This window comes from Otolemur garnettii, unplaced genomic scaffold (genome assembly GCF_000181295.1).
Source record: "Otolemur garnettii isolate 467f Iridium unplaced genomic scaffold, OtoGar3 scaffold00126, whole genome shotgun sequence".
NCBI lineage: Eukaryota > Metazoa > Chordata > Mammalia > Primates > Galagidae > Otolemur > Otolemur garnettii.
This window is the reverse complement of record NW_003852521.1, coordinates 3,499,806-3,514,617: the sequence shown is the minus strand read 5'-3', so window position 1 is coordinate 3,514,617 and position 14,812 is coordinate 3,499,806. Positions and strand designations below refer to the sequence as shown.

The window sequence follows — 14,812 nt, the reverse complement described above, 5'->3', positions numbered from 1 at the left end:
AAAAAAAAAAAAAAAAAAGAAAACTTAACCTCAGATGCAAGTGTTGACAGGTAGGGCCCAGTGCAGTGGTTCTCAACCTTCCTAATGTGGCGACCCTTTAATACAGTTCATGTTGTGGTGACCTTCAATCATAAAATTATTTTCGTTGCTACTTCTTAATTTTGCTACTGTTTTTAATCATAATGTAAATATCTGATATGTAGGATGTATTTAGGTGACCCCTAAAGGGGGGTCATTCGACCCCCAAAGGGGTTGCGACTCACAGGTTAGAACCGCTGGCCTAATGGGAGGTGTCTAGGTCATGTCAGTTCCACCCTCCCTAGTGGATTAATGCTGATTATGAAAAGACTTAAGGTTACAAATTCACTCTTTCTCTCTTGCCCTTTGTCACAGGATGAAACACCAAGAAGGCCCTTGTGTAATGCCAGGCCCTCAGTCATGAGACTTCTCAGCCTCCCAAACTGAGATAATACATTTCTGATCATTATAAATTATATAAAAATGTAGTGACAAAGAACCCATCAGTGATTGCCTGGGAATTGACTGGAGAGTTTACAAAAGGGTTGGAAAAAACTTGGGATGAGACTTACACTCATTGCCTTAATTGTGGTGATAATGTCATGTATGTCAAAACTCATCAAATTACACTTTATGTAGTCGATTTTATATCAAGTTTTACTTTCATAAAGCAGCTTATAAAAATAAGTGGTCTGTTAATCTTATTGAAGGTTTACTCCTTTAGAAAACATATGCCCACATTTGAAAATACCTAATTTGTTGAGGTTTAAACAGTCAATCCTCTATCTTAGGTTTCTGAGATATCAGGCAAAAAGCCTTAAGCTTCATTGAAACCCTAGTGATAGGATACTGTGAGGCCTACCCTTAAATCTTTAAAGTGCCTGTTACCTTATGAGTTTTCCATATTTACAAATAAAACTAAATCATTTAACTTTGGAATTGAGGAATGAATAAAAATGACTTTGTCTTGGGCTCTTGTTACTGGCAGATGCTTGACTGCAGTCAAGATAGGACAAGCGAGGAGCCTGCGAGTATCAGAAGCTCCCACAGAAGAGTCCACACATAGATCCATTCAATGCCTTCACCCAGTTAAGGGTGCAACTTCCTAATTAAGTTGTTTCTACGATTAAGATGTTTTATAAAAACAAAAGGCATACATTATTTATTAAGCTCACAATTTTATTGATAACAAACAAAATATATGTATATACAAAAGACAAAAATACAAAAATATTTATATGTATACAAAAATATTAAAACATAGATATCAGAAATAAAGAAAGCAAGCACATTCTACAAAGGATACTTTCTTGGGAGACATATACATTGAAAAAGGTTAAGAAAGGAGATAAGACATTTAAATTAATAGACTCTAGAAATTGATATTTCAGCTAGTATTAATTTGATAACATTAATAAAATGTCTTAATTGCCAATAGATGGTACACCTTATTTATATTTAAGATTGTCAAAGGTAAAATTACACAGCCTTCTTTTACCATAAAATTGAATTATTTTACTTCTGTTTCACAAATACCAGATTACTTTTCCTTTTATCTTAAAATATTTAAATTTTCTGATTCGCACTGAGAATTTTAAACTTTTTCACATTAGATTGTAAAGTATTTTAAAAGGCGGTGTATCCTCTTTATCCATTGAGAAAAAATTTCAATGTAAAATTGAAAATCACAATATATTTTTATTATTTTAAGTTAAAACCTAATTTTTCTAACTTATATTCATGATCACTAACAATTGATTTAGTAAGAGGTCACAATCTTCGTAAATTCTTTTTGCTTTTTTTAGTACCAGGCAAGGGACCCGTTTTACAACTGGCTTTTAGGTGCTTGCCATTCGAACAGTCTTTGGTGGCATGATAGTCACACAGACACCGTGTACAATAATCAAATCCACAGCCTTCCCGTTTGCATGTTGCTCGCTCTAAGTAGCCATCGTATTTTGCAGGTGAATTACAACGAATGCAGGCTTTGAGGCTTTCGTTCTTTTTCAAGGTCTTGGCAACCTGAAACGAAAAAAACACATAAAATGAATTTTAGTAAGGACTGAATGTAATTAATTAGTAAAACTAGTTAAGTGTCTGTACTTTCCCCAATACATGCATGAAGCACGACTGTCACATGTTAAGTTATCTGCTGCCGGGCGGTGCCTGTAGCTCAAAGGAGTAGGGCACTGGCCCCATATACCAGAGGTGGTGGGTTCAAACCCAGCCCCAGCCAAAAACTGCACAAAGTGCAAAAAAAAAAAAAAAAAGAAAAGATACCTGCTGCCTTGAAGGAGTTCACTGCACAATGAGTGACAGACAGCACCACCTGTCAACTGGTCCATGGCTATTTCCTATTGCTACTTTTACATACACTCTCTTTACTGTGACTGCTACTCACATACACACCAATGCCCAACTTAAATGTCACTTTTCCTATACAGTCTTCTTAGTGCCATTAAGGAATTGCTTTTTCATCTCTAGTTCTACCTTTTATTGAAGCATCTTATCCCATTATGTGACATTATTTTTATGTAGCTGTCTTCTATTTATATTGTAGAACTATAACATTTCCTATCGATGCAGTACCTGGTAGCAGATGCTCAATAAACATTTTGAAAACGTTTACATGTCATGTTTGTCACTACATATAAACATTTAAGATAGAAAAGAAACTTTACCATATAGAGTTTCTATTTATTTACCAACATAAGACAGTGATCATTAAAAAAAACTTACCAGTTAGATATAATTATGGTTTTCTAAATTAAGCTTATAAAATTATCTACATGTGAGTAGAACTTTGAAGGTATAGTAGGACTTTAATTTTAGAAAATTATTATTTTTTGAGATAGAGTCTCACTATGTTGCCCTCTGTAGAGTGATGTAGCATCACAGCTCACAGCAACCTCAAACTTTTGGGCTCAAGCAATTTTCTTGCCTCAGTCTCCCAAGTAGCTAGGACTACAGGTGCCCACCACAATGCCTGGCTATTTTTTGATGCTGTTGTCATTATTGTTTTAGCTGTCCTGGGCTGGGTTCGAACCTGTCAGCCTTAGTGTATGTGGCTGGCGCCATAACCACTCTGCTATGGGCACCAAGCCGATTTCAGAAAGTTATTAAAGGCAGCAAGTGCAAAACATAGTATTGAGTAGCTTTGTAAGAAATGTTTAAATCAAGAAGGTTTTTCATTATTTCCTTAGTGTTTGTAAATTAGAACTCAACATCACTGAACTTCCATGAATAATGTCAAGCAGAATCTACTATTTGTAGAAAGACATCTCTGTGTACTTTCCTAATTTGAAATAGCATTTGGTTTCCCACATTTTGGAGAACAAAATGAAGGGATAAAAGAAAACAATTCCCACTAATACTCCCCTAATACAGAAGATATATGGTTGACCTCAAGTTGACCGAGTTCTCATAGATTAAACAAGCACCACATGTAGGTACGCATAGTAGACAAGTTCTTTACTTATGTTGATCACCTCCATATGTGGACCAGTTTGTTACAGTCCGTTAGGCAGTCAACTTAAAGAGGTTCTACTGTAATTCGAATTAAACTAAAATTTAAATTACCCAAATCAGTATCAGGTATCCTAATTTGTTAGGAATTATCTAGAGCAGTGGTTCTCAGCCTGTGGGTCACAACCCATAAAATCTGTATTAAAGAGTCATGGCATTAGGAAGGTTGAGAACCATTGATCTAGAGCCATTTATATTTTGACCTTGAAAGGTTCCCCCCACCCCCGCATTTTTCACTTTAAAACCGTTTAAAAATAAATGACTCATGTTTCTAATTTATTGATTAAACAGAAAATTACCTTAGAGAATTCACTGTGTCGACTGTAAGTAGAACCCTTCTGATCACCTTGACTGGATAACTTGGTCTGAGCATCTTTTGGGAGAGAAGTCTGAGCTGTTGCTTCTTGAACAGAAGCCAGTGGGATTCTGAGCATAACATAATCTCTGGTTGAAGTATGTGCTGATAAATTTATGTTGCCTTCCTAATTAGAAAAAAAGTTTTAATAAAACTTAAAAACTACTTTCTTTCCTATATTCTCAACAATCATTTTTAATGTTTGTACATGTAAGTGGAGAATAAGAACATAAAAGATTTATTCCTATGCACAATTTACCCACACATGCTTTAACAGTTACACCTACTATTCACACATATAAAGCCTAACTTATTGAAAGAAATTGTGTCAAATCACTTTACATGTGAGTAAGTAACATAAAGCACTTAGGGCAATAATACATGATTAAAGCTAATCAATGCCAAAGTACTATAGCCAGAACAAAAGGTTATTCTTTCCACCACCAGAAGATGGCAATAGTCACATTTGAATGTTTGATTTAAAACCAGCCTATTGGATAATAAAACTGAACTTGGAGAATCTAATCAATTCACAAAAGTTACACACCAACAAACAGCAACACCAAAAACACTAACATTTGCAGGCAAGTCTGTCCAACTCTGAGGCCTGAACTTTTATTCATGTATTGATCTTGATTCTCAGAAATACTTCCAAAGTAAACTGGTTATTTTAGAAAAGTAAATGCATTTTCCTCCTACATTAAGAATCTTCACTAAGTTGACATGTAATTTTTTTTTGGTAACCAGAAAAAAAATCCATTGCTCCTATTTATTAATAACCAAAATTTACAAGTAAAACAGCCTTTCCAAATTTCTAATGGTAACAGAACACAGTACACAAATGGCAGCCAACACTGGCTACGCGGTGAACTCTCCTTATCTAAGAACTAAGTAATTTCCCTTTTGTTTCTTTAGATATTCTATTCTGGGGACAACCTATGAAATAAATTACTGAGGTGAGATTCCTTCCTCTATATTTTTGAGTTTGTTTTCTCAGTAATTTCTAGTGTAAGGCTAAAGTGCTTTACATTCTGTAAAGGAGGGTTTCCAGACTTTTTCATTCCTATTTCTATCTCCTATTTCTGAAAGAGCAACAGCAGTGTATTTTAAAATGAAAACATCAACAGTAAAGACTTACAGTAACTCTCTGTATGGCTTTATTATACAACTGGAATGCTCCTTTATCATCTTCTAGAATCTTCTTCCAAGTAGTGCTCACTTTAGACATACTGAAAAAGTAAATGGCCATAAAGGAAACAATTAAATCATCACAAAGAACTAAAATGAACGGAGTAGGAAAACAAACCACGCAAAACACTTTGCAGTGTTTTTCAAACCTGATTATATGTTGGAATTGCCTGGAACACTTAAGATTTAAGAATGCAACAGTCCAGGTACATTATGTCTAATCTGTCTAAAATTGGGCTCAGGGTACTACTTTTTACTTTATTTTTCCACTATATCTGCGAACAAAATAAATAGCCACCACTTTATAATATTTATATATATATATATATACATATATATATAAAACACCATTTTAGCTATTCAGTAAAAGTTATACACAAAATTTCAAAGTACTCTAGGATATACTGCTAATTAGTGGAAATTAATTTTAAAAACGTTACTATGTTAACAAAGTAGAAACTGGCATTGATTATCTGTCAAGAATACTTATATTATTAAAAATCACTACTTGTATCTGGTTTGCTTTAGCTATATTTCATAAAGACCAGGGGAAACCCACACTTGCAGAGTGCCTCTAGATAATTTCTCAAAAAACCAAAAAATGAATCCAGTTGAGTTGAATCCAATCAAACCCTACAGTCTACATATTCATCTTAATCAATTTTCAAAGTTATCTTATCTGAACTGATTTTCCTTGGTAGAATGACAAAGGGCAATTAGTGTAAGTTTTCTAAGAAATAGTCATAATCAAATCCCTATTTGCAGGCTTTCCTGTTTCACCATTGTCAAACTTAGGATAGCCCTACATCAAAAATGGCGTAAAAGGAACAGAAACTATTTCTTATTTTCAGGTGGGACAAAAATCATAATGCCCACTGGACCTCTGAACTAGGCTATTTTATGTTTAGGCCCCAAAGATGTAATTTACATACAAGAAATTTTAGAACTAAAAGGCACAAGGACTTCAATTTAAAAGAAATACAGTTTTCTAACAGCATGAATATAAAATTTGAAATGACTAGACTGAGTGCATACTTTCACACATAGGTAGTGAAATACCAGCAATGAAGGAAACCATTGCCTTGATGAAACATTCTAAAGATACCCTAGTACAGGATGAGTATCCCTAATCCAAAAACCTGAAACTTTTTGAATAATGTCATGATGCTCAAAGGAAATGAACATTGGAGCAGTTTGGATTAGGGATGTTCAATAAAGAAAATATTCCCAAATTTGAAAAAATGCTGGCATGTATATTCAAAGCAGTAATACTTACTTGATTAAGTCCATATCACTGAGCTGTGTTAAAATATTTGCTAGAAGATGTTTAAGTCCTCTTCGAAAGAGTTCACAGAGAATATCTACATACTCTAGGCCCATTTTCCTGCCAATTATATTCTGTAGTCTATAATTTCCACTGGCTATAGTTGTCTTTAGTATCTCCCAATCTTTTTTTGGATTTCTTTTCGCATTCTTTTTTAATGTTGAACAAACGACTTTTTGAAAATGGAGAATTGGCAGCAAGTTTTTGTTGGGATACTGGTCTGGGCTTTGTATCTGTAACAGGCAGGACTGTGAACTGTCACTGAAATTTTCCTCCAGGGGAAGGCTACCTTCTTCATGTTCATTGAGACCACTTTGTTGACAAAATGAAGAATACCCACTGTCTTCATAAAGTCTACTGGTCTCTAGTTCCTCTGTTTCATGTGTACTATTAAGTGTTTGTTGTACATGTTGATTTTCCTTGTTATGCAAGGGCTTGCTTTCAGTATCAAGTTCTACAATCCCAGGCCTCACAATTGGTGACCCAAGACATGATAACCTTTCATAGTCTTTAAAGCAGTCCTCACAAGAACCTTCCAAATATGCAGGAATGTAGGAACCTAGTCTTCCAACGTCTTCAGATTTTACCAGTTTAAGTCCAGAATGAACATGGTGGTCATGGTTAAAATCACACTTCATTTTAACAGAAAGAGTGGAACTTTCTTCTTCTTTACAACCTACGAAAAGAACATTTACTTCTTAATGGTAACATTTTCACACATCCCTACTTCTTAAATTAAGATATACAAAGATTACTTTATATTCATTCAGTGTTATGTTTTGCCTATATCCATTGGATATTATCCAAGTTTAACTGCTGATATAATAACACTTGCAAATATTATTTATATCTTTTAAGATGTTAACATTCCAATCAATCAGATTTAGGAGAATGATAGGGCAGCAGGTATAAATTACTGTCCAATTGCTTTAAATAACTTAAGATAATGTAATAGTAATAGCTATTTATGATAAGTAGCATAAATGAAAAAAATAAGTCTTGATACTATTAAAGAACCATGCAATTAGTTCTGGATATTATCCATTAGAATTCAAAATTACTAATTCAAATTTAAACTCCAAAAAAGCCAAGGACTTGTTCAAGGTTGTTTAGCACCCTAGACTTCTTCTTCAGGGCCTTAGAGATCAGTTAAGGCATACTGGAACAGGTAGCATTGTAGGACAGCTTTGAAGAATGGTTTCCTCAATGTCTATATAACTGACATTTTGGACCAAATAATTCTTTGTTCTTAGGGGTTATCCTGTGTATAGTAGTATGTTTAGCAGCCTTTACCCATTAACACAAGTAGCAGCTATTATTCCCAAGATTCAACAGCAAACAAATGTCTCCAGTTACCAGTTATTGCCAAATATTGGTAAGGAGGAAAAGCCAGTGACAACATTTCCTCTGCTAGTTGAAAACCACAGCTTATAAGAGAGGCTGGGAGGGGCACTCACTAAAGGATAACTTGAGCAAAGGCATAATACTTGGAAGAAATACAGTAGACGGCTTAGCATTGCTGAAGGCAGAGTATATGAATAGAGGGGACAATGGGGATATGAACTAAAAAAGCTGGAGTCTTGGTTGCCAGGTTAACAAGTGCTCCAGCTACCATTCCTCACCACACAAGCCAGTTATATATAGGTAACAATTTATCCTATCAGTAAAGGTATGTATCAGTCACTATGTTTAGTATGTACTAAGTACTGGTCATCACTCTGTTAATTTAATCATTTGTACTCTGTACTCACAGCAAAACCTTTCAAGTACAAAAGGATACCTTCAAAGAAAGTAACCTTGTAGATAGAAACAGCTTTTAAAATCCCAATGTCGAACACAGTAAAAGACAAATAATGTGTGCTTCAGTATCACGCTAAACCTCAAAATTAGGTTTAAACTAAGAGTTCAGGGGCACAACAAAATTAAAGAATATACAAATTTTAACCCTGCAATTAGCCCTAAACCTTTAACCCAGGGGTCTTCAAACTTTTTAAACAGGGGGCCAGTTCACTGTCCCTCAGACAGTTGGAGGGCCGACTGCAGGCCCCAGGAAGAGTCGGCTGCTAAGCAGGACAGGCAGTGGAAGCAAAAACACCCAGCGGGCCAGATAAATGTTCTAGGTGGGCTGCATGTGGCCCACGGGCCGTTGTTTGAGTACACCTGCTTTAACCATTTATTCTGAGTGGTTTCCCTTCACTGAGAGGGAAAAATACCAAGAGAGACTGTTTCTATTTTAGTTGCCTCAACTAAAACAATCAGGTTTGAGTTAAATATGCCCACAATTTAAGAGGATAAAAAAGCAGAAGCTCCCTATGAAGGCATACCTTGCCCTCTGTTTAGCTACCTAAACAAAGAGGACTGACAGTACTTTAAGAGCTCCAAGGCATTCTCTGGCCCCTCTGTCTTTAGAGCCCTATTTCTGGAGTGTCCAATAGAACCTTTTATTCAACACTATTCTTTGAATATACAGTTCTTTAAAATTAGCCCTAGTAATGAATAAAATACCTTATATTTGTTTAGAAGCTTGCAACTTTCAATGCTTCCTAACACTGGTCCTCACCTTTTTGTGGTATGATGGGGAGTTGTTTTTAAAAGTGAGTACGATGAAGATCAGTTAAGTTGCCCAAGACAAGTAGTTAAATGACACAGGTTTCTTGCCTATCAAGTCAGTGATCTTCTTATTATCTCACATGGGAATGAGGTACTTTGGAAAAACAGACCTGGCAAATTAAAACAATGTATACCATATGTCGTTTAACACTTATATTTACTTATAAAAAGCTAGAACTCATGGTGCAAGACCTCCTTAAGGTACTAAAGAAAAACACTTGTACATTTCTTTTCTCATTCAAGTGTGCCCTCTTAATATCCCATCTCAGGGGCTTTGTACATTATGCTTTTCTCTGCCTGGAATAGCTTTTCTGCTTTGTTTGCATATTTAGCTTCTGATTTATTATTCATGTATACCTTCATATTTGTTTGTGAGGGCACTTATCAAACCTCATCAAACCATGTTTCAAAGCACTACCAATTTTACATTTAGAAGATTACTATAATAGAATATTACTCATTAAATTAGGAAACTTAAAATGAACAAAAGAACTATTACATTCTTCTTCTGCCAACATGTATTTTCACATGAAAAGATTTAGTATTAAAAAAATTAATAAACTTAGATTTACAGAAAAGTTGCAAGGATAGTACAGAATTCCTGTACATCAAGCACCCAATACCCAACTCTTCCATTATGAACTTATGAACTTGGATCTATGATAAACTGAATAAACCAATACTGAAGCCACTTTATCTGGATTTCCTTTGTTTTTACCTAATATCTTTTTTTTGTTCCAGGATCCTATCCAGGATTCCATATTACATTTAATCCTCCTATCTCCTTAGGCTCCTTTTAGCTATAATAACTTCTATGACTTTACTGATGACGACCTTGGCAATTCTAAAGAGTACTAATCAGATTGAAGCCTGTCCTTCAATTGGGAATGGTCTGATGTTTTTCTTAGTCTGGGGCTGAGTTTTTAGCGAAAAGACCATAGAAGTAAAGTGCTATCACTGGGCCTTGTGGCTCACACCTATAATCCTAGCACTCTGGGAGGCCAGAGTGGGTGGATAGCTTGAGCTCATGAGCTCGAGACCAGCCTGCGCATAAAGCAAGACCTTCTTGTCTCCACTGAAAGTAGAAAAGACTGAGGCAAGAGGATCGAGTGAGCTCAAGAGTTGGAGGCTGCTGTGAGCTATAACCCTGGCAGTCTACCCAGGGCAAGAGCTTGAGACTCTGTCTCAAGAAAAAAAAAAAAAAAAGAAAGGAAAGAAAGAAAGAAAAGAAAAATGCAATTATTACTACATCAAGAGTACATGCTATCAATATAATTTATCATTGATGTTAGCCTTGATCACTTGCCTGAAGCTACAGCTGTCAGGTTTTTCCACGGTAAACCTACTACTTTGTTTTCCTTTTCTGTATCATTCTCTTTGGAAGAAAGTGACTATGCACAGCTCACACTTAAAGGGAGTCATGTTCCACTTCTTTGAGGGGGAGTAAATTTATATACCATTTTGAATTCTTTTGCATGGAAGATTTCTCTATGCCTTCCCATTTATTTATACAATAATTTATATGTACATATCAGTATATACCCACAGACTTTGGGTTGTAATCTGAAACTACTTATGTTGGTGCCCAAACTATTTCTCACTATCGTGAGCTATTTTAGTTGGGTTCAGTGTCCACTTGACCTTTTTGCATCATTTTGTTTTTTGAGTATTCCTTACTTTCTGGAAATATATAAGATGCTCCAGGATCACCTTGTAGTTTCCTTGTTATGGTCCTAGAATCAGTCATTTCTCCAAGGAATCCTGGTGTTTTTATTTGGTTGGTTGGTTGTTTTTGAGAAAAAAGTACGAGGAACCAAAATATGGATCCTAGTTGTAGATTTAAGTTTAAAACATGAAATGAATGTATTTTTCATCTCTGTAACAATACCACAGAACACTGGCTCAGCACCCGTAGCACAGTGGTTATGGAGCCAGTCATATACCCTGAAGTTGGCAGGTTCAAACCTGGCCTGGGCCAGCTAAACAACAATGGCAACTGCAACAAAATAATAACCCAGCATTGTGGCAGGCGCCTGTAGACCCAGCTACTTGGGAGGCTGAGGCAAGAGAATTGTTTAAGCCCAAGAGTTGGAGATTGCTGTGAGCTGTGATGTCATAGCACTCTACTGAGGGTGACAGCCAAAAAAACCCAGAATAAACTGAATAATAACCACGTTTTTACATAGCTAAACCAACTATTTACAGCTAAAAAGATGGGTTAAAACCATCTTTTAACAAGTTCAGTGCCTTCCAATGCCCAAGCCAAATTTGAGAAATAGATGTAGTATTTGTATAACTGATCTGATATTACTCAGGAAAATATCACATGGTTCTAGAACCTCTTGAGTTAAGCAGAGAAGGTTAAAAGTCTAGTTTGTGCCGGGCGTGGTAGCTCATGTCTATAATCCCAGTACTTTGGGTGACCTAAGGTGGGTGGATTGCTTGAGCAAGAGACAGAAATCCTGTCTCTACTAAAAAATAGAAAAACTAGCTGGGCATAATGGCAGGTACCTGCTGTCCCAGCTACTCAGGAGGCTGAGACAAGAGGATGGCTCAAGCCAAGAGTTTGAAGTTGCTGTGAGCTATAACAGAGTAAAACTGTCTCAAAAAAAAAAAAAAAAAAGTTTAGTTTGCCACTTCATTCATTTTTCTAATGTCCACTTAGTGACAGGGTAAAGGAAGAGGAAGATATTAGGCAGAGATGATCTTTTAGAGAAGATGGCATTCTGAGATCTGAAAGCCTTGTAGAAATCCTGTGAAGAGTCCCAGGCAAACACAGGAAGTGAGGGTAAGTGTAGTGTGAGATCTGAAAGCCTTATGGAAATCCTGTGAAGAGTTCCAAACACAGGAAGTGAGGGCAAGTGTAGTTAAGTGTAGTTAGTGTGTTCAAAGAAAAGAGCCATAGGGCTGCAGCTTTGTGCACTAGAGAGATGATTTTTAAAAAAGGTTGTAAAGATAGAACAACTATAGATTTGTAGGACTGGGTGGGCCTTTGAGGGATTGTAATTGGAGAAAAGATATTTGGTTTACATTTTTAAAAGATCACTGGTAGCTATGGATTGAAAGAAGCAGGGTGACTAGTTAGAAGTGTTTCTCACAAGGATCCAGAGAGTGGAATACCAGGGACCAGCATGATTAAAGTGCAAATGACGATAACTGGACAGATTCAGTGTTTATTATTTAGAAGGGTAAAGCTAATAGAGCTTGCAAATATACTAGATGTGGACATCAAGGAAAGGAAATTAAAAAAAAAAAAGTACTCCATGGTTTAAGGCTTACGTATCTAAGGTAGAAAGTGCCTTTAACTGAGCTGAGGAGGTGAACTCTTAAAGACAGTTTCCTCATCCATAAAATGAGGGTAAGAATATAAAACTGGACTAAATGAATGGCAGAGTCCTTTTCACATGGATGTCATCAACAGAATCTACTTTTAATCACATAAGCTAAACCCTTTCATTTTCCTTACATTCCAAGTCATTACATTTAAAAATACATACACCCCACACAGAAGTATACTATTCAGACTATATACTTTTCCATTAGAATGTATAGGTTTAAGAATCAGATTCAAGTTCAAATGAAAATCCTTGCTCAGCTCTTTGACTAATTTTGTGAACTTGGAACATTCTATACTATTTTTTATTTTCTCTAAAGTCAGGATACTGATAAAGACTCAAATACAGTACTTTTTTAAAGACTCTAATTTACCAATTCGCAGCCAATCATGGAGAAGTGGTATTATACTAAACTGTACAAAGTCTGACCATATATTTAACTTTTCAAGTCAGACTCAATATCATAATTAAGGCTACCATGCCTAAAAATCTTTGTAAGTCTTCTAGTGTTAATGAAATAATTACGTTTCAGTCTCTACTATCTCTAGATAACCACCATGTGCACGTTAGGCCACAGCCATTCTTTTACTTAAGAACCTGAGAGAGGCCCAAGGCTTGATACTATAAAGTATTAATCAGCCATAATTCTTAAGAGAAAACTTTAGGAAAGCCTGCTTTCAAAAATATTAGGATGCAATATTTTTCAAAATTTCATTTCCTTAAAAGCTTGTAAAAAATCTCAAGAAGCAGCAGATACCTTCTGAGGACAACTGGAGTTAACTATCAAAAAACTCCCACAATAAGCCATCAAGTTTCAAAATTTCAAAAGATATTTATGATCTAGGATCCTTTAGAAATACGTTTGACCTGTTAAAATTAAGTATTATGTTTTTCTCCAGACTCTAAATTCCTTTCCCAATGACAAAGACATTACCAAATTACAATGTCAAAATTGCTAATTATTTTCATTTCTGATCATTTTTTGAGGTAAAAAAATGCATTTGGATTGTTTAGAAGAGGCAGCAACAAAGAGGCTAAAAGTAGGGGCTTGAGTGCCTTCCATTCCTTACAAACTTTGAAATAAAGACAAGTACTGGGGGGGAATTAACCAATTCCTCAATTCTCACAAATTCAACTGAATATTATCAACAAATTCAAGATTTTGTAGTAAAAAGTGCTTTTTGTGAACTCTCCCCTTGAGACTCTAGGCCTCGAGTTACAAGGCAAAAGGGGAAAAAAAGGAAAAAAACTTACGTTTTTGTTTGGCTATCCAAGATGATTTTTGTCCCATGCGCGGAATGGGGGGCTGTCCCTGCATTTGGCGGGAGTTGGGGCGACCCTGGAGCCCCCGAGGGGTCGCTGGGACTGCCCCCGAGGGCGCGGGACGGGCGGAGGAGGCGGGAGATAACCGTGAGCTACATCTCCCGCGCCCGCCAGCAGGTCTGAAGCAGCGAAAAATCGGAAAAATTGACTTTGGATCTTAAGGTCCGGGACAGATAAGGACACGGGGCACAGGGAGTGAGGGTGAAGCACCCGATCAGACCCTGGAGGTGCCGGGTCGCAGCCCTGTCACAACCAGGAGCCCGAAGGTGGGGGAGGGGGCATTTGGCGCCTATTCAAGCGGGTGGGGATAGGTAAGTATTCCGGGAAGGAGAAACCGCGCTTGCTCCAGTTTGCCACGACTTGCACCTCTCCTGGAGTTGGGAGTCGGAGGCAGCATGGTCAGGGAGAAACCGCGACCCGCCATCCCACCCCAGCACATTTGGCTTCCCCTTCCCGACCCCTGAGTCTTCCTTCTCCAGGACCCAGGAACCTCCGCCTGCCTGAGGCCCAGCGTGTGGCTGCCCCAGGTTTGGGAGGGTGGCGCGTCAGGGACGGCAGGGTGCGCCCCTCACCGTGCACCCCGCCTGAAATGCGAACCCCCCTCGTTCCCTCTCCCTTCACTCACTGTCCAGGGGGCGAGGGCGCCCGGCTGCTGTCACGGTGCTGGAGCTGCAGCTGCAGGAGCAGGAGGATGGCCGTGGGGAGCAGCTGCAGCGGCGCCGGCTCATACCCGGGGACTTGAGGCCCGCCTCAGGTGAAGGAACTGCTCTAGCAGCAGAGAAGTGAGCCGCTTGCTTCATAGAGCTGTAGCTCTTAAAAGGCGCCAGCTGGTACTTTTAAAATCTTTGAATTTGGTGCCCAAATCCGAGTGGCCCAATGGGACGCGTCGCCCTCAAGCGCGCACCACTAGGAAAGCCGTAGGCGGGGCTGCTCTCACCCATACCCAATTGGAAGCGGCCGAGGAGAAGCTGAGCCGCAAAGTCCAACCCCCTCCCATCTCACCGGCTCCGCACGTCCGGAAAGATGCTGAGCCCGGGGGCGGAGCCTCCGAGCGCGGGGAGGTGGCGGCAGGACCGCACGTGGACGAAGTCCACTACGCATGCGTGCGCCCATCTAGCGGCCCTCGCCAACTTG

At 37.9% G+C, this 14,812-nt stretch overlaps 1 protein-coding gene across 1 annotated transcript; it reads right to left on the bottom strand.

Annotated features, from left to right (window-relative positions):
* Positions 1-1,723: 1,723 nt before the first annotated feature.
* Positions 1,724-14,489, bottom strand: FBXO5 (F-box protein 5). Its single transcript, XM_003797868.3, has 5 exons — positions 14,304-14,489; positions 6,363-7,086; positions 5,037-5,127; positions 3,843-4,025; positions 1,724-2,040 (listed from the first exon to the last, which is right to left on the bottom strand). Exons 1-5 carry the CDS (start codon positions 14,476-14,478, stop codon positions 1,789-1,791), a joined length of 1,425 nt encoding a protein of 474 aa, XP_003797916.1. The 5' UTR covers positions 14,479-14,489; the 3' UTR covers positions 1,724-1,788.
* Positions 14,490-14,812: the final 323 nt, after the last annotated feature.

Bases quoted from the DNA above. Each gene is read 5' to 3' on its own strand.
- FBXO5 (XM_003797868.3), bottom strand. From the start codon at position 14,478: ATGAAGCAAGCGGCTCACTTCTCTGCTGCTAGAGCAGTTCCTTCACCT. The intron at 5,128-6,362 runs GTAAGTATTACT...TTACTTTTTCAG, and splicing joins AGTGATATGGACTTAATCAA to TATGTCTAAAGTGAGCACTA. The intron at 4,026-5,036 runs GTAAGTCTTTAC...TTTTCTAATTAG, and splicing joins AAGCCATACAGAGAGTTACT to GAAGGCAACATAAATTTATC.